General features: G+C 39.0%; 1 protein-coding gene across 4 annotated transcripts in view; it reads right to left on the reverse strand.

Annotated features, from left to right (window-relative positions):
• Positions 1 to 18,752, reverse strand: part of DNAI3 (dynein axonemal intermediate chain 3) — a 97,267-nt gene that overhangs the window by 18,194 nt on the left and 60,321 nt on the right. For 2 of the 4 annotated variants that reach the window (XM_070592754.1, XM_070592753.1), the window contains exons 16-19: positions 17,804 to 17,891; positions 9,074 to 9,204; positions 5,094 to 5,157; positions 1,053 to 1,183 (exon numbers count right to left, since the gene is read on the reverse strand). In XM_070592754.1, the coding sequence (XP_070448855.1) occupies positions 1,053 to 1,183; positions 5,094 to 5,157; positions 9,074 to 9,204; positions 17,804 to 17,891 (414 nt within the window). The remainder of the gene's footprint in view (positions 1 to 1,052; positions 1,184 to 5,093; positions 5,158 to 9,073; positions 9,205 to 17,803; positions 17,892 to 18,752) is intronic. The other 2 variants (XM_070592756.1, XM_070592755.1) reach the window with 1 other exon arrangement.

The following is an 18,752-nucleotide window of genomic DNA, read 5'->3' on the forward strand; positions in this document are numbered from 1 at the left end:
GTCTCCTGCCCTCCAATACAGCAGAAGAATGTTCCTGTGGGGAAGAAAGGATGTCACGGATTCTTAGGAGTGACACTCCAATCCTGTTCTTGCCCACTTTGCTCAGTTCCTTCAGTGTCTGTGGATAACAGAGTTTGCCTAAATTTTCTTTTTTTTTTCTTTAAAGACAAAACTAATACTTGCTCACTGTAAAAAAAAAAATGATCATACAGAAGTACATTGGTATAAAGTAGAAGTCCCTTTGTGGATGGACACCTAAGTAGTTTCCAATTTTTTTCAATGACAAACTTGTACATATATTCACACACGTACGTTGAGTATTTGTGTAAGTTAGAGCCCCAAGTGAAAGTGATAGATCAAATTATATACATATATATAATATTTATATATTATTTATTCAAAAAGTATTTATATTACAGCTGTGAAATATATGTTTCAGATTTTGATAATCTTAAATTGCTCACCAAAGGGACATATCGTGCTGATTCCCCCATACCCTTGCTTCACTGGGTTTTATCAACGCTTAGCTCCTCTCTGCCTGGCTCCATGCCTGTTCCTAACCCTCCCACCGGACTCCTGGCACAGCCTCACTTTGATGCATGCTCATCTCTAGTCAGCCTGGTGACGGGCCCTTTAGCTTTCTTACTCCCACTTTCTGAACGTGCTAAGGTATTCCTGGTACAGAAGCAAAGACTACAGACCCAATGCTTCCCCTTAGACATCACAGAGTAATCAGCAGCCCTTCTTGGATTTTAAGGGGAGGAATAAACCAAGTCAACTGCCCACAATATATACTTTGAAGAAAAGATTGTTACGTTTCAGAGAACAAGAGACTTGTAAATGATTCCTTCCCTTAGGAAAGAAAAACAAAGGGTTGTGTTTTCAAAAAGCTTACAGCGGTTCTGCTGACAAGCTGGAGCCTAGGCCATCTGTTCTAATTTCTCTAAAAAGTGTCCCAAAGGCACTGTTATGTCAGAGCAGTCTGTTGTTCCCATTGCCTTTCTCAATAACAAAAACCGCAGAGCCACTCTTCCATTTTGCAGACAATTTACCATAACACCTTCTTTCCAGATGGCCACGTTCCATCCCCCAATGGTGAGGATAATGTCCTTATAAAAAGGTGATCTCTGAACAGTGTGGACAGCTCCATCATGGACGGTGTAGAGGCTCACTGGCTTCTTTGCTGTTAGGGTGGAAAAGACCGTTTCATCTTTAATAACACTATTTATATTCCTGCAATGGACAGACCTCCAATGGACAGACAAGTGCTGATTAACGTGGCCTAAGAGTGGAGGACCAGAGGTCTGCTGGAGTGAATGAATCTGTCAAGGGACAGTTCTTCCTCTTTTTACGGGAAGTCCAGGGAAATGCCCATCAAGGCCAGTTTTCAGGCTCACAGGAACACTTCATGTTCTTATTCATTTGCCCATTCATTAATCTATTCAGTTAGTCAATATTATATATTGTCAGTCAATAAACATTTGTGGATTGCCTATATGTACCAGGTACTGTCTACTCTGCCTTTGCTTGGATTTCTTCTCCTCCAGGCCTGGCTGCAGAGCTGACTGCTCTCCACTCCTTGCCGCTCACACTCACAAGCCCCAGGGATAGCCATGAAAATACGTGCTTGTCTAGGCCAACCCACAATGGCTACTTTATACCAAAACCATGAACTTATTCTGAATCTCATCACATTAAGAGCAATGTGAGGGCTGGATTTTTTTTTTCTCAGAACACAATGAGATATTAAACAGAAAAAAAGAGCTACTAAATCTTGCACAAAGCTTATAAAGTAGAATTTCAAAGGGATATTTGTCCACTCGTGTTCATAGCAGCATTATTCACAACAACCGAAAGGAGGAAGCAACTCAAGTGTCCATCAACAGATGAAGGGATAAACAAAATGCGATATACACATAAAATGGAATGTTATTCATTCTTCAAAAGGAAGGAAATTCTGACATATGCTCCAATATGGATGAACCCCGAGCATGTTATGTTAAGGGAAATAAGCCAGTCACAGGACAAACACCATGATTGCACTTATATGAGGTACCTACAGTAGTCACATTCACAGAGACAGAAAGTAGAATATGGTGTTGGCCAGAGCCTGAGAGGAGATGGGAATGGAGGCTAATGTTTAGTGGATTTAGAGTGTCTGTTTTGCAAAATGAAAAGAGTCCTGGAGATTGGTTGCACAACAAAGTGAACGTGCTTAATACCACTGAATTGTTCACTTAAAAACAGTTAAGATGGTCAATTTCATGTTTATGTATATTTTACCATAATTTGAAAATTATTTGAAAAAAAGCTTATCAAGGGAAAAGTAAATAAATTTAAATGTAGCTCCTCTAGATTTAAAAAAATAAAAACCGATTTTCCGCCTACCAAAGCACCATCTTGAAGAGAGCACAGAAGACACACGTCTATGGCCATCTTGAAATGATCTAGAAGATTCCTGGGAAGGTGGGAGAATCTCAGAAAGCACTAGCTTTCTTCTTACTGCTGCTCCTGTTTCTCAGAGCCTGGTTTTGCCTTTGGTTAGCAGGGCTTCCTTAGACTCCACCTAACTCTGGTGAGCAGGGTCGTCCAGGAAGCTAGAAGGCCTCTACGAAATGTAATCACTATCGTGACAGCAATAACAAACGTCTAGACTTGTACTTTAAAATAACATGTTAGATGTTCTCGGCCCATAATAACTTTCCCTTCCTTTTTGTCCTTTGAAAGACCTTTGTGCCATTCAGCAATGAATGGAACTGTCCTTAAGTTATTAAGTGGAGTGCCAGAGCCTCCAGGCCAGGTTATGATGAAGAAAATTACAATAAACAAAAAAGTAGTTTCCAGAGTCATTATCTAATGCAGAAGTCAGCATCATGATGTAGTTAAGAGCACAGACTGCCTGGGTTCAAATGCTGGCTGCTGGTAGCTACCCGACAAGGTTGGCATGAGGATTAAATGAGTTAATTCACAGAAAGTGCTTGGAAGAATGCCTGGCACATAACATGTGCTTATTTTTGAGGAGAGTACATGAAATAATTATGTCAGCATGCTTCATTCAGCCTGCGTTTCTTGGCTGATCACTTAGATCACTGGAAATTTTGCCTGATTTGGCCTACTTCATCACACACCTCAGTCAGGGTAATCTCTCTTTCAGAAGTTTCTTTGTAGAAGAGGACATTCTCCTTCTGGCCTGGTGAGATAAGAACATGGGGTTCCCAGTAGATCAAGAGAGATGCGGTCCCAGTTAATGCCTCATCTTCACTCAGGAAACCTTCCTGATGTTTATGAAAGACATTAGGCTGGTAGCTCTCAAGGAGAACACTGCCAGCTCACAGAATGTAGCTAGGACACAAGCGTATAGTTCAGAGCATCTACATATTGACTTTCCCTGAACTTCAACCACTATTCTACGGAAATAACAGTGCTGTTTGGCTTTCCATATTATAAAATACTTCACTGATGATTTTGAAGCATTTTAAAGTATGAAGAATTATTATGATTTTAAAGTATTCTTTAAGTAGGTGGTTAAAGCTACTTCCCACTTTTTTAAATGAACTAAATGCCAAGAAATTAAAAGCAACTCATCTTCTTCCTGACCACATTCCATTGGTCACAAAGTCCTGGCATATGGACCCCTAAGTCCTCTCACACTTCCTCTGCTGTACAGCCCTGTTTCCTCGCCTGTACTCCAGCCCTCAATATCTCTCATCTGGACTATGGCAACTGGTCATCCTACTCCCATTATAAGTCCCACCAATAAATTAATTCAGTCCCTGCTCTTCTGCCAGAGTGACTTTCTGATTATATTATTATTATTACCACTGGTGGCTCTAGGATAAAGTCCAAAGCCTTGTAGGGCACTCTAGGCTCTTTGCCATCGGGACCAAATGTCTTTCTTGGCACCTCTCCTGCTACTGTTGTCTTCTCTGTTGCTGTGCTTTGGCCAAGAATCTCCCTGTTTCCTGAGTGTCCCCCACTCTTGGACGTCCCTATTTTCGCACTTGTTACTCTTTGCAGTGTGCACTTGGAGTGTCTTTCTCCATCTGGAAAACTGCAGTCTGCCCTTTCAGACCCAACTCAGCTGTGTCTCTCTTCAGTGGGGCCTTTTCTTTTCTTTTTTTAAAAATAAACTTGATTTTTTAGAAGAGTTTTAGACTTACAGAACAATTGTGCAGATAGTTCAGAGAGTTCCCCTACATTCTACACTCAGCGCTACTATTAACATCATCCATTAGTAGGATACATTTGTTACAATTAATGAATCAATAGTGATTCATTAGCTAAAGTCCATACTTTATTCTGATTTCCTTAGATTTTATCTTATGTCCTTCTGTTTCAGGATCCCATTTATGACACCACATTACATTTAGTTGGCCTGCCTCCTTGGGCTCCTTCTGGCTGACAGTCAGTGGGGCCTTAACAGCCCAAGAAAGTTGGTCCCTCCCTCGGCTCCCACGTCACTTTGTGTTTGCTTCCAACCATAGTACTAATGACTGCGTAACGTCAACGTTTGCTTATGTGTTTGGCTTTTCCAAAAGATCACGAAACTCCTTTGAGGGAGGATAATATCTTGGTCATCTTTATATTCCCAGTGCCTGGCACATAGTAAGTTCTCAGTAATGATTTGATGAAAGAAAGAAAGAAAGAACAAACAAACATGAGTGAGGCTCAAACATAAAGCTCTTAGTTTTGAAGCTTACTGTCACTGGTTATTTTACAAATGGAATAGCTTACTGTCACTGGTTATTTTACAAATGGAATAAAATCCTTTTAAAATAAATAACGAAACCTGTTTGTCATGGGCCCCTCAAAAGCAGTTTTGGAAGCTGCAGGATGACATAAGGCCCCAAGAAAATCTTGGAAACCAGGAGGAACCAGTATCCACTTGTACGTAACCGGGTCATGGCATCAAGTGTGTGTCCCAGAGGGGTGGTAGAGAACGCGCCATGTCACATAGTGCCTGCCATGTAGTCTGTGCACAATTAACATTCATGAATTGTTGACTAATTTCCTCACATTAGCAAGGCCAGGGTTACTCAACACTTCATAGAAAAGAACAACTTATTAATAATGGAGCAATCATCAACACTTACTCATCAATCGGCCAGTTTCAGAGTCTCTTTCCATTTTCCAATCTGTGTATATCACTTCACCTTCCTAAAAATATCACAGATACCTGATGAGTACAATGACAGTTTCAGAGACAAAAGATCTCATCTTTGTGTGCTAAGACGGATTGTCACCAAACAAACACAATGCAACTGGTCAATTTAATCAAATGAAAGTTTGGTACCACGGAGGGAAAAGGCTCAAAATGATTACTTGATTTTATACTGAACAAAAAAGTGAGTTTGTTGAGTTTTTATCTACACATAGTGATGTGGAGAACATAGGCAATTACGGAGATGATCTATGTACACAAGTCCCAACTGCTGGGTTTCAAAGTTTTTGTTGTTAACAGAAAACAATCCCGACGGACTGAAAACTCCAGGAGGGGACAGGTCTTGTCCGACTTGTTCCCTGCATCTTACAGAGTCAGAACTTAATAAATATTTGTGGAATAAGAGAGAATGAGGGGATATGAATTCATAATATGGTTCTCATTACTTTTTAAAGTTGAGAACAGAAAACATAAAATTCCTTCCAAATAACATAACAAGTAAGATATATTCCACTTATGGCCATTTTAAGGAGAGGGGACGGCAGGGGGACCTGGTGTAAAGAGCAGGCAGAAACAGTCACACAAAGGGGAAAGGCAGACAGAACCAGTGAGTGACAGAGGTGGTAGAGGCCTAGAGGAAAAACTTAGTCCCACACTGTCCTCTTATAGATGCAAACCTGGCTTCAGAGACTAACTCAAGGTCGCCAGATGCGGTCTCCTAACTCCAAAGGTTTTTTCCACTGGATAATAAGAGGACGACACAGAGAAGGGTATATGAAGAGACGAGTTAAGAGGACTTGGAGGAGGGGATGGATTCAGATGTGTAGGCGAGGTAGAGGAGACTGGAAAACATTTGATTTATGCAAAGTGAAGGATAAGCTCATTGAGGCCAGGGCCCACTCATTCACTCATCTGTGCTTTTATTCATCCACGTTATTTCATTTAACAGATAAGGACTGTGTTTGGTGCTGGAAATTCAGAGAGGAGCCCTCCCTCCACTCATGGCACTCAGAGTCCAAGGGAGCAGACAGACCAGTACATGTCTAGTGTCCAAGTCTAGCCTGTTGCTTGTGGTGCATCAGCCTCATGGTTGCCATTTGTTGAGCTCTCAGTGCTTGCCAGAATTGTTAGGAGCTTTATGTATGTGACCCCAGCCTGCACCAAAGTCCTGTAAGAGAGTTATTAATATCTCTTGGGTCTCATAGCTGGTATATGGAATATTCCGAAATTGAACCAAGTCAAACAGGCTGAGTTTGAACCAGGTTAATAAATACGTGTTGAGTGCTCATCATATCATCAGCCATCTCGCTGGAAACTTTCCCATCCTTCTCTATCCAGTTACTTGGTTCTGACAATTCCACTTCCCTCGACCCCTGTGTTGACATTCTCAGCCCCCTGCTCAGGCCCTCTTCATCTCTGAGTGGGCCCACCTGAAATTACCACCAGCCTGGCCTCTCTGCCTCAGGGCTCCACTCCCTCCTGCTCTCGCCCTGTGCCAGCCAGCCTAGGTCCCAGTGAGCCCCCCTTAAACTCCTTCTCCAAAGTAGACAGATCACCACATCAAGGGTTGGTGGAAGAGCATCCCACTGGGATGTCGGCCCCATGACGGTGGGGAATTTTGCCTGTTTTATTCACTACTATCTTTCCTGGGCCAAGAACAATGCTTGGCATATATTAAATGCTCAATAAATATCTGTGGAATGATAGATGAAGTTAATTCCAAGCAGAGCAAGGCCTTGAGAGGCAGGAGAGAGTTTGGTGCATAAGAAGGAGAGAAAATCAGAGCTGCCAGAGTGAGTGAGGGAGACTGGTGCAGATGAGGTGGAGAGGGAGGAAGGAGCCAAATCACTCAGAACCTTATAAGCCACGGTGTGAGGACTTAGGATTTGATTCATGTTGCATTGAGTCAGTCGTCACTGAAGAGTTGAAGCAGAGGGTGTGGTGCTTTAATTTCTGTTTTAAGATCTCGTGGTCATTAATCTTTCTAAAGCTGTGATTCCCCTGCCTGCAAATCTTTGGTGCACAGAGACAAATATTGTATGATTCCAGTTGCATGAGGCACCCAGAGCAGTCAGCTTCATAGAGACAGAAAGTAGAACGGTGGTTGCCAGGGTCTGGGGGAAGGAGTGGGGCTGGGAGTTACTGTTTTAATGGGTACAGATTTTAATTCAAGATGATGAAAAAATTCTGGAGATAGATGGTGGCAATGGTTGCTCAATGATATGAACGTATCTAATATCAATGAATCGTACACTTGAAGATGGTTAAGATGGTAAATTTTGTTGTTTATATTTTTCCAGAATTAAAAAAAATTGTTTTTTACATGCTGGTGTGAAATCCAAGTTATAAAACATATATCTATTTGGTAGTGCCCCATTGCTTACCAAATGAAATTCAAATTACCTGACATGGCAGAAAAGGCCCTTTGGTTGGAACGTAACCTAGCATTCTAGGCACAGTTTTCTCTCTTGTGCCAAACTAGTTCACTATTTCCAGACAGATCCTTGACTTTCATAACTCCGAAATATTGCTCAGGCTGTCAGTTCTGCTGGGAATTGTACTCTCACCTGATCTTTCAGGTGCCTCCCCAACCTCCAATGTCCAGCCAGCCCACGAGTCACCTTCCCCAACCTCGTCCGTCTTGTCCCTGCGGCCTCTGGACCGGTGTTGGCGTGGATCACACTGCCAATGTGTCTGCTCCTTAAGTAGGCAGTGAGCACCCTAAGTGAGGCCGGGGACTGTGCCACTGATTCATCCTGATCCAGGGCCAAGCGCTGTGCCTATCAGGTGGTACATTCTCCAGAGCTGGTGGAATTGACTAACCCCTTTATAATACTAAAGCGTGAATGCAAACTGCAGTCCAGTGAGGTTGAGCTCTGGCGTCTTCCCACAGTGGCATGGTCCGGGAGAAAAGCTCTATTTCAAAGAAACAGACTCACGAATGAAAAGGGCATCTTTGCCCCTGTATGACTGTAAATAAAATTCTGAGCCCCATTTCTTCATCTGTATAATGGGAATAATAATATCACCCTTACAGGATTATTAGGATTTAAGGAGATAGAATTTGGAAAACATCTGGCAGAGACTCTGCCATATAGAAAATGTCCAGTAAGTGTGAGCTCGCTTTGGTTATTACAGTAGGTGCTAAAAAACAGCAGCCATGATCATTATTACATCCAATTGTTATTTATCTTTTGAATTGAGTGAGTTTTTCGCTGTCTTTCCTACTTGATGTGCTAGCCTGACAAAACAATATACTTTGTTAGTAAATCTCTAACACTTAGCATGGTTTCTTCCATATGGTGTAGGTGTTTGATAAATACTTGCAGGTTGATCAATAAGTTATTAGTAAAAACAGTCAAACCTAATTCTACAGATTTTTCCACATTTGTTCAGAAACATTTCAAATATGAATCTATGAGACATCAGGATTTAAAAGTTTAAATGCAAGTAAGCATATTAAAATATGGAAATGGTATAAATGTTGTAAGCCTTCCTAAAACAAACATGTACAATACAGGTTACAATACAACAGAAAATAGAAAAGTGGTTACCAGGGGCTGGGGGTGGGGAAATTAGGGAGAGGTTGGTAAAAGGGCACGGACTTTCAGTTATAAGATGAATAAGATCTGAGGATCTAATGTGTAATCTGGTGACTATGGTTGATAACATTGTATCATATAATTGGAATTTACTAAGCGAGTAGAACTTAAATATTCTCACACACACACACAAAGATAAATGTGTGGGGTGATGGAGGTCTTAATTAACTGGATGGAGGAATCCTTTCACAATGTACACGTATATCAAATCACCATGATGCACACTTTATCTTACCATTTTATAGGTCAATCATACCTCAATAAAGTTGAAATAAAACATAAATTTTAAGAGCAGATAATTCCAACTCACCTCCGTTCCCACAAAGAACTTTGTGCAGAAGTCCTCTCTTGGCTTGAGATGATTGGCCAACCCACCTTCCAGATTCTGGTAGGGGTTCATGTCTCCCACCTTCGCTGCTTTGCTCTGGGCCAACATTTTGTCTTTCAGAGAAGTACGGATAGAAGAAACATATGAACAGTGAAGGATCCTTAAAAATATAGCTAGCTTGTATTTTTCTGTCCTTTGCCACACACATTTGCCCTGTTCCCTCCTCAGTGTGGCGGGCGTAAGTCCAAGCATTTTTAGACTTCTAATTTAGCAGCAGAGTGCTTTTTTTTTCACACCAAAGCTTCTGTGGAGCCCCCTGCATGTAAAACTGATCAAAGCTGCATTGCTCAGGTTAACGTGTTTCCTGGGGAGGAATGGAGAAGATTCCTCTGTCTACTTTTCAGGGGCTCTAACGGTTCCATGCCACACAGTGTGAAAACCACTTTTACATCATTTACATAATTTCAGAATTCTTTACAGGAAAAATTGGACACAAAATATATCTGATGGTTATATCACCTTTGATATTCTCAACAAAACTCTAATGAGAAATTCATGCCATTTGTATTCCATTGGCCTCATATGGAAATTTTTCAAATAATTCAAGATTAGCCTTTTAAGCACCAAAAATTCTTTAACTTAAAAAAAAATAAATCCCTCTAAAATATATGACTTGTTTGTCGTAAGCACAGCATATGTAACATAATTTAATGTTTTCTGATTATCTCAGGTTTACCATTTATGAACATCAATGATTGTACTATATTATAGCTACAACTATACATACAAACAGTCAGAGCATAGCTAACCTTGGGGGCTGAAATTCAACTTTCATGTGGAACAGCTTTCTTTTTAAAAGTATCTGGTGTCATCTCGTTTTAAAACAAAAGTCTTTTTATGATCTAAAACTAATATATGTTGTTTACTGAAGCTTTGGAAGAGAGAGAAAAGCATGAGGAAAACAACAAAAGTCATCAAGTATCATGTCACCCAGCAATAACTACTATTAAAATACTGGTATGTTTCCTTCTAGTTACTTTTCTGTGAATATTGTGGGGAACTGGCATTGGCCACCCCAAGATATGTCTCTTTGGCATGAGGATTATTTGGGGCTGATTGCTTTTAATAAACTGCAGACAAGGAAGGAGGCTCTGAGGAGTGGAACTTGCTTGCCCTTTGTTAGGAGACATTTACATTGTAAAGGAAATCTCCGTCTGTAAAGTTGTCTCCCTCTCTGTACCAGGAAGAAGTGGGGATGACCTTATCTCTAGAAACTCTTAATCAAAGCAGAAGGCAAGGACTTAAATCTGCATTTGTTTATTGTGCTTGTCTGGTAACCTCCTGTAACTGACTCCCCCTACCACCAATATCCTCCTTTGTGGTTAGCTGAAGATGATATTTAAGGTGGGGGCTTCAGCCATTTTGGCAAGTTGCTCAGCTTGCCTGAGCCTCTCCCATGTATACATTTTATATATAAAGCTTTGTTTAATTTTCTCCTGTTATTCTGTATCATGTGAATTTAATTCGTTCTCTGGCCAGAAGAACCCCGAGAGGGTAGAGGAAATGTCTTCCTCCCCTACAATATATATAAATAGATCTTTTTTAAAAAAATTGAATATTTTAGCTTTGTATCCTGCTTTTCTAGACTCTTAAAGATATATCTTGGGCACTTTCTGAGGTCCCTTATTAGTTTTTAAAAATACGATATTAAATCCAGGAAAGGTGGTAGAGAAATATATGCTTGCAAAACCCTCCTCACCACAACTCTTCAATACATCCTCTGGGTTATATCACCCACGGGAAAACAAACAAATAAAAACCAACCAGCAAACATATCAATGAAAACTAAAATAGGAGAAGAAAACTTCAGCTATACTAAAAATACATACTGCATTTCAAAAAAATTTTACCACAATTCTGGACAAAAGTAAAAAATAAGCATCATGATTTCATAGGCACAGTCAACCAACACTTCCTTTGTTTGGGGTCTGCATGTTTGGAACAGTCCCTTTTCCCACTAGTGAAGACATTAAAAACAAGTACCAAAGCAAGCCAAACGTGGAACCAGACTTTAAAGAGATGTATTATAAAGTATCAGCAACATTTCAAGAAACAACTAGGCACGTTCAGTCACATTGTTCTTACTAAAAGATATTATTCATAATACATTTAGCCAGAGCAAAAGAGCAAAGAGAATTTTGTATCCATTTGATACATAAAATTAAAATCATTAAAATACTTAAAACTTCACTCTCATTTCAATGTCTGTTTTTCTCTTTTTAATAATGTACACAAATATATTAGCAGAGTAGAACATGTATATAATTTGTAAATAAGCACATATTCATCGGGAATATGTGCTCAAAAATGTTTCCTGTAGGGGTGCAAGATGGAATGGTTTGGAGCCCTCTGGTCTAACAAGGGAAGCGAGAGCCTGATCCAGGGGTCACTACTGCTAATGCAAAGGAAGAGGCAGCTGTGAGATGCATGGTAAATGAAGACAATTATCCTGTGTGAGAGACTGGACCTCGGGGCCTGAGAAGAGTCTCAGGGATGACTCAAGTTCTGTTCTGGACACATTGACTTTGAGGGAAAAGGTTGAGTTCAAACCCAGGAGATAGGGAGAGGTGAGGAAGGATTCTCAGGAGAGGTATGAGAATAGACTGCGTTACCAAAGGGAGAGAGCATAATAAGGAAAGCACAGAGCTGGAGTTAGAGTTTGAGATACATTCATCATTAGAGAGCATCAAGGTAAAATGCGGCAGGGAAAGAAGACCAAGGAGAGAAACTGAAGAAGTATCAGGAAAATCACAAAAGCCAAGGAAGGTGGAAGCACCAAGAAAGGGGCTTAGTCAATAGCGTTTAATATGGTAGATCAAACAGGATGAGGTCAGAGAAAAATGTTATCATCAGCTGCATTTACTGAGACTTGACAGGAATAACCTGGATATTTATGAAATTCAACGTCATCCTCATAAGTCATGGATTTTCCACCACCGGGGATAGTAACAATAATAGCAGCTAACATTTACTGAGTGTTTGCTGCTTGCCAGGCACTAAACCATGTGCTCTACATGAACCATTTTATTCAGCCCCTACAGTAACTCCTGAGATGGTTAAGCACCAATCTTCCTTCAAGGATGAGTAAACTGAGGCTCAGAGAGATTAAGTAGATTGCCCAAGGTCTCACACATGGTGGCCAATGTTTATTGAGTTGATGTGCTGTTCTTAGAGCTTTACATGTATTAACTCATTTATCTTCACAATATTCTGGGAGATAGTTACCTTTATTATGTATTCACCTTATCTACATTTCTCTTTTTTCCAACAGATTGAAAAAAAAAAAGTAAGTCACAGAGAGGTTAAGTAATTTGACATAGTCAAATAATAAATGTGGCTTTGGGATTTAAACTCAGACCATGGACCCCAGAATGCATATCCTTAATTACTATGCCACATTGCTTAGAAGAATATAACAGAAGCTCCGAAGGCAATTCCAAAGAAGGAATTCCAAAACCATTTAGGGTAAAGGCTTCTTCATGAGAATAAATAGACAACTTCTCAAAGTGACTGCCTAGAAGGGTACTGACATGGCAGGGAAAGCGAGCGGCCTGTGGCCACTAGATGGCAACAGAGTACCAGACACTGACACAGGGACTGCTGGAGGCCTCAAGAAAATGCGATAGAATAGCACGGACTTGTGATTCCCAGTCGAAGGAGAGACACTATAGGGTCAATAAGTAAAATGTGGTCAAGAAGCATATGAGTGTATTCTAGTCAACAGGTCCAAGTCTGGCGAGAGTTAAGCGGATTCCTGGCGTTGTGTCTGAAGGAGATCCAGGATAACATAATTAGATCTCAAAGTCCCCAAAGCTGGTTGTCCACACAGGAAGCAGCCCATGGCCATAGTAGCTGCCTTTAGAGATAAGACGCATGTGCTAGCAAGTTCCATGGGATTGCCAAGTGACAATTCATTCTCTCCAGGACCTGTGGAATTGCCTACAATATGGACTTCTGGACACACGTAAGCGGATACTACCGACTAGCGTCTCAGCTGAGAATCTGAAAACGTGTCCATTCTCTTTATGAACTGACTTAGCCAGATACGCCTTTCTCTAAGAAATATCCACAAAATGACTTTGTCTGGAAAGAGAACATTCATTTAATGGGGAGTATTTCTATTTGATTACATTTGGGGCACGCTTCCAGGTTCTCCATTTTAAATAGGCCCTTCCTTGAAGGGATGTGGATACATATTTGTTCTGTATTTCAGCGTCTATCCCACCAGGATGTAAGCTCCATGAAAGCAAGGACTTGTCTTTCTCAGCTATAGCCTCCGAGCCTGGCACTTTGTAGGAGTTTAATAAATGTGTTGAACAAACACAGTGTTGAATAAACCCCAGTGTAAAAATTATTCTTAAAAAAATTAAAGGATCACAATATTTCTATATAATGCTTCTGTCACCACTTAGTTTTATGCACCTATTACCTGGTGCTAATTGTGCGTACACTAAAATGAAATATAACATTCTTTAAGAGGAAAAATAAGGCCTCTATCTCCCGAAATGGTACCCTATTTAGGCAGCCTTCAGAAAGAGATGGGCTCGGAGTCTAATATTTGTAAAGAAATGAAGGTGCAACAGAAATTATACTCACTTGAGGGATCTTAAAGTTTAGATTCATTTGTTTTTTTTTAAAAAAGATATAGTCATATCTCATAATGAATTTTTTAAAACACACTTTAGATAAACTTCTGCTTTTGGTCAAGATGAAGCAGTTGGGACTGGACCTAAGCGTTCTCACCTAAAACAACTAAAAAACAGGCAACATATATGAAATAATATCTTTTCAAGGCACTGGACATCAGACCACAAAGGACATTGATCCCTGAGAGAAGGGAGAAAAAAAAAAAGATGATACTTTTAAACTTAACTATATCAATATTCACATTAAATGTAAATGTTCTAAATGTTTCAATGATTAGATTAGATTTTAATACAAGACTCACAAGAAAGGCGTGCCAAATATAAGACACAAATAGGTTAAAAGCAAGAGGATAAAATAAGGTATTCCATGCTAACCCTAACCAAAGGAAAGCTAGATGGCTATAGTAATATTAGATAAACCAGATTTCAGAGTAAAGGATGTTACCAATTCATCAAGAGAACATAACAATCCTGAACATTTATGTATCTAATAACAGAGCTTCAAAATACATGAAGCAAAAATGATAGAACTGCAAGGAGAAATAGACAAATCCAGAATTACAGTCAGAAACTTCAATGCCACTCTTTCAATGATTGATAGCACAAGGAGACTGAAAATCAGCAAGAATATAGAAGATTTAAAAACTACTATCGGCCAAATTGACATTTATGGAACATTCCATCCAACAACAGCAGACACACACCCTCTTAAAGTGAACATGAAACATTTCTCAAGATAGACCGAATATGGTCATACAAGTCATATAGAGTATGTTCCCCCATTAGAATGGAATTAAATTAGATACCAATAATAGAAAGATCTCTGGGAAATCTCCAACAATTTGTAAACTAAAACTCATACTTGCAAATAACCCATGGGCAAAAGAAGAAATCAAGAGGGAATTTAAAAAAGTATTTTCAACTAAATAAAAATGAAAACACAATACATCAATTCTTAACAAAATTTTAGCAAACTGAATCCAACAATACAGGAGAATACTACATCACAACCAAGTGGGGTTTATCCCAGGAACACAGGGCTAGTTTAACATTTAAAAGTTAATCAGTGTAGTTCACCATATTAACAAGTTTAAAAAGAAAAATAGCATATGGTCATCTCAAAAGATACAGAAAAAGCTTCTAACAAAATCCAACATATTTGTGAATAGAAGGAAACTTCTTCCACCTGATAAACAGTTCTATGAAAACCCTCCAGCTAACATCATACTTAATAGTAAAACACTGAACACTTTCTCCCTATGATCTGGAACAAAACAAGGATGCCCACTCTCACCACTTCTATTTGCCATTCTGGAAGTTCTAGTCAGTGCAATCAAGTATATCAAACTATAACACTCCTAGGAAAAAAATAACTCAATCTTGGGTTAGGCAAAGATTTCTTAAATTCGACAGCAAAATCATGATCCACAAAAGAACAAACTGATAAATTGGACTTCCTCAAAATTAAAAACCTCTGCTTTTCAAAAGACAGTGTTAAGAGAATAAGATAAATCACAAACTGGAAGAAAATATTTGCAAATCATATATATGACAAAGGAGTATCATGCAGAATGTATCAAGAACTCTCAAAATTCATTAATAAGAAAACAGCCCAATTAAAAAATGCACAAAAGATTTGGACACTTCAAGGATGATATACAGGTGGCGCACAAGTACATGAAAATATGCTCAACATCTCTAGTCATTAGCTAAATACAAATGAGATTTCGCTACACACATTTTGGAATGGTTAAATTAAAAGGACTAGTCATACCAAATGTTCATAAGGATGTGGAAGAAGTAGAACTCTGCTACACTGCTAGTGGGAATGTAAAATGGTACAACCACTTTGGCAAACACTTTGGCAGTTTCTTAAAAAGTGAAAGATACAGGGGCTGGCCCCGTGGCCGAGTGGTTAAGTTCACGCGCTCCGCTGCCCCAGTGTTTCGTTGGTTCGAATCCTGGGCACGGACATGGCACTGCTCATCAAACCACGCTGAGGCAGCATCCCACATACCACAACTAGAACCCACAACGAAGAATATACAGCTATGTACCGGGGGCTTTGGGGAGAAAAAGGAAAAATAAAATCTTTAAAAAAAAAAAAAGTGAAAGATACACCTGCCATATGATTTAATCATTCAATTTCTAGGAATTTACCCAAGACAAATGAAAGCATATGTCTATATGAAGACCTGTATATGAATGTTCATAGAAGTTTTATCTGCAATAGCCTTAAGCTGAAAATAATCCAAGTGTCCATCAACAGGTGAATGGACAAACATCTATGGTATATCCATACTATGAAATACTATTCTGGAATAAAAACGAACGAACCTTTGATACACACAACAACATGAATGAATCCCAAAATAATTACCCTGATTGAAAGAAGCCAGACAAAAACAGAATGTATATTGTACGATTTACATAAAATTCTAGAAAATGCAAACTGATATATAGTGACAGAAAGCAGATCAGTGGTCTGGAAGTAGAAGTGGGAGAGGTGCCAGAGGGATTACAAAGGCAATGGCTATATGAGTTGACTTTTGGGAGTGATGGATATGTTCATTATCTCGATCATGGTGATGGTTTCATGTGTTTTTAATATGTCAAAACATGCCAAATTGAATACTTTAATGTGTGCATTTTTGTATGTCAGTTACATCTCAATAAAGTTGTTAAAAGTGAATAATGAAAAAAACCACACTTTAAAAGGTGTAGTGATATCCTTAATATAAACTGGGTAAAAGCACGTAATATCCTCATGACCTTCTCTTTTTATTAGGTTAAAAAATAAGAGTAGGACAATTAATAAGTTACAATAAACTTACATTTTTACAAGTGACATTAACCTCTGTCAGTCTTGGTTTCCTTAATTATAAAACGGTAATGAAAATTCCCAGCCTGCAGGATTTTTGTGATCATTACCACCTGTTTTATTCACTGTTGTACCCTCAGGGCCTAGCACAAAATAAGCACTTCATAAATACTTGTTAAATGAATGAAAGCACATGCAGTATTAGCACAGAACCTGACCCATGACTGGAATTCAACAAATTGTAACCAATAATCGAATATAAAGAGGAGGAGGAGAGTGCCCACCTTAGCTTCCCTCCGGAATGAAGCAGGCCCAAATACTAAAAAAAACGCAATCTTTTCATATTGCTTTGAAAATGTCTATAAAATTTAGTGATCCCATTTTTTTTTTAGCATGAGGTCTTTGAGTTGTATGTATGAAACACATTGCTTCAAAGTGAATTTTGCCCAAGCTGGGTGTTAGATATAGAGTATGTTTTTCTTAGATGTCTTATCATTTAAGTGACTGTTGAAAAATTTATAAATGAAAATCCTTTCGATAAAGCAAACGTTATGAAACCACTTCAGTTGCTAGTGATTCTTGTACATTTTCATTGCACGCTGTTCTCAAGGTGGCACATTCATGCACATCTTTATGTTAATAGTTTTGACAGCTTATATGTGCATCCTTCAGTTACTTCAACAAAGGTGCATGGGTTGAGTTGCGATCAATTTAGAAGCCAACTGTTCTTTCTTTACTCAGTTTTATCACAGTACTGCACAAATATTAATTTTTCTATTATATTCTGATTGAGAATGGTAATTTATTTCTTAGCATTTCATAACTTGTTTTGCTAGACTTGAGATATATTCCATCTTATAGAATTATTCTTTGAGCACATACGTATTCTTTAAGTGGGCTTCATTAAATTTTTTTAATGTAGTGAATTTTCAAAAATATATGTGTGCTTAATAAATGTTTGTGAAACTAAATTGAACTGAATTCTGTTAAATCTTTCTGTGTGTATAGGCAGTTTTAATGTGTTGGCTAAAGCTATTTTGGCCATTATAAAGTTCCATATTGGAGGGTTTGATTTTCCGTATTCTTTTTACGAATTAGACTAACTAGTAAGTAACTCACCTTAGACATATGGAAACACTAACACGCAAATGATTAAATGCCTTTTTAATGAGCAGAGGCAGTTACCTTGTGCTTTGTACTGGAGATGATCTTCACTCAGGCTTATCTTGGTTGGGCAATGGTCTAAGCTTGTTTCACCCTTAGACAGCCTTATCTTTTGGGAGAACATATAAGAAAGATTATTTCCATATCCCCTTAAGGTATCCATGGGTGATTTATTCTTGCTTTTCCTTTATTCCCCCAGATTTTTATTCCCACCTCCTTCTCCTTCCCTTCTCCATTCTCCCTCAGATTTCTAGCTGCTTTTCTCAATGGGAAGCACCTAAATCATGGTTTCTAAAACTGCTCCCGAAAGGAGTTTGTCCAGGGCGTCATTTCCAAATCCCAAAGTCTCATGTGCTGTTTAATTTCTGAAAATGTTTTGCATTCTATTCCATAATACATCCTTGTTGGATTTAATAGAAAATAAAGGCTCATTCCCCTTTTCCCTAAATCTTTCAGTTAAATGAAACTCCAGAAGTTGTGTGGGGACGTTGTATCTGCCTGGCACTGGCAAGTCCCATCTTGGGGACACACATGCCCCTGAGTTGCAGAAGTGGCCCTGGGTCTGCAGCAGAATGGAAAATTGTCACGCTTTAAATCTTTCCTTCATGGTTCCCTCTTCCACCCAACTTCTCTCCATTGGGATGTTTGTCCACCTGCTATACGATTATTCTTAGGTGAATTTTCGTTTGCTTGTTTCTTTTTTAACTATTTATAGCTCATTAAATCCTACCGAGGAAGTTTCTAATTCTCTTTTTCTAATTTCTAATACTTCAGGAATATGCTCACCCCTCCGTGCTCTCTCTTCCATTGGGAGCAAACACATAATAATGTAATTCTAGTGATACTTTAAATCAAAGGAGAAGAAAAGTACTCATTGGAACTAGAATTAGACATTCTAAAGAAAGAGAGTCATCAACATCAGATGTCCATTCATACTTTCCACACACATCCCATACACAGCCATATGTTT

Source organism: Equus przewalskii, chromosome 24 (genome assembly GCF_037783145.1).
Source record: "Equus przewalskii isolate Varuska chromosome 24, EquPr2, whole genome shotgun sequence".
Classification (NCBI taxonomy): domain Eukaryota; kingdom Metazoa; phylum Chordata; class Mammalia; order Perissodactyla; family Equidae; genus Equus; species Equus przewalskii.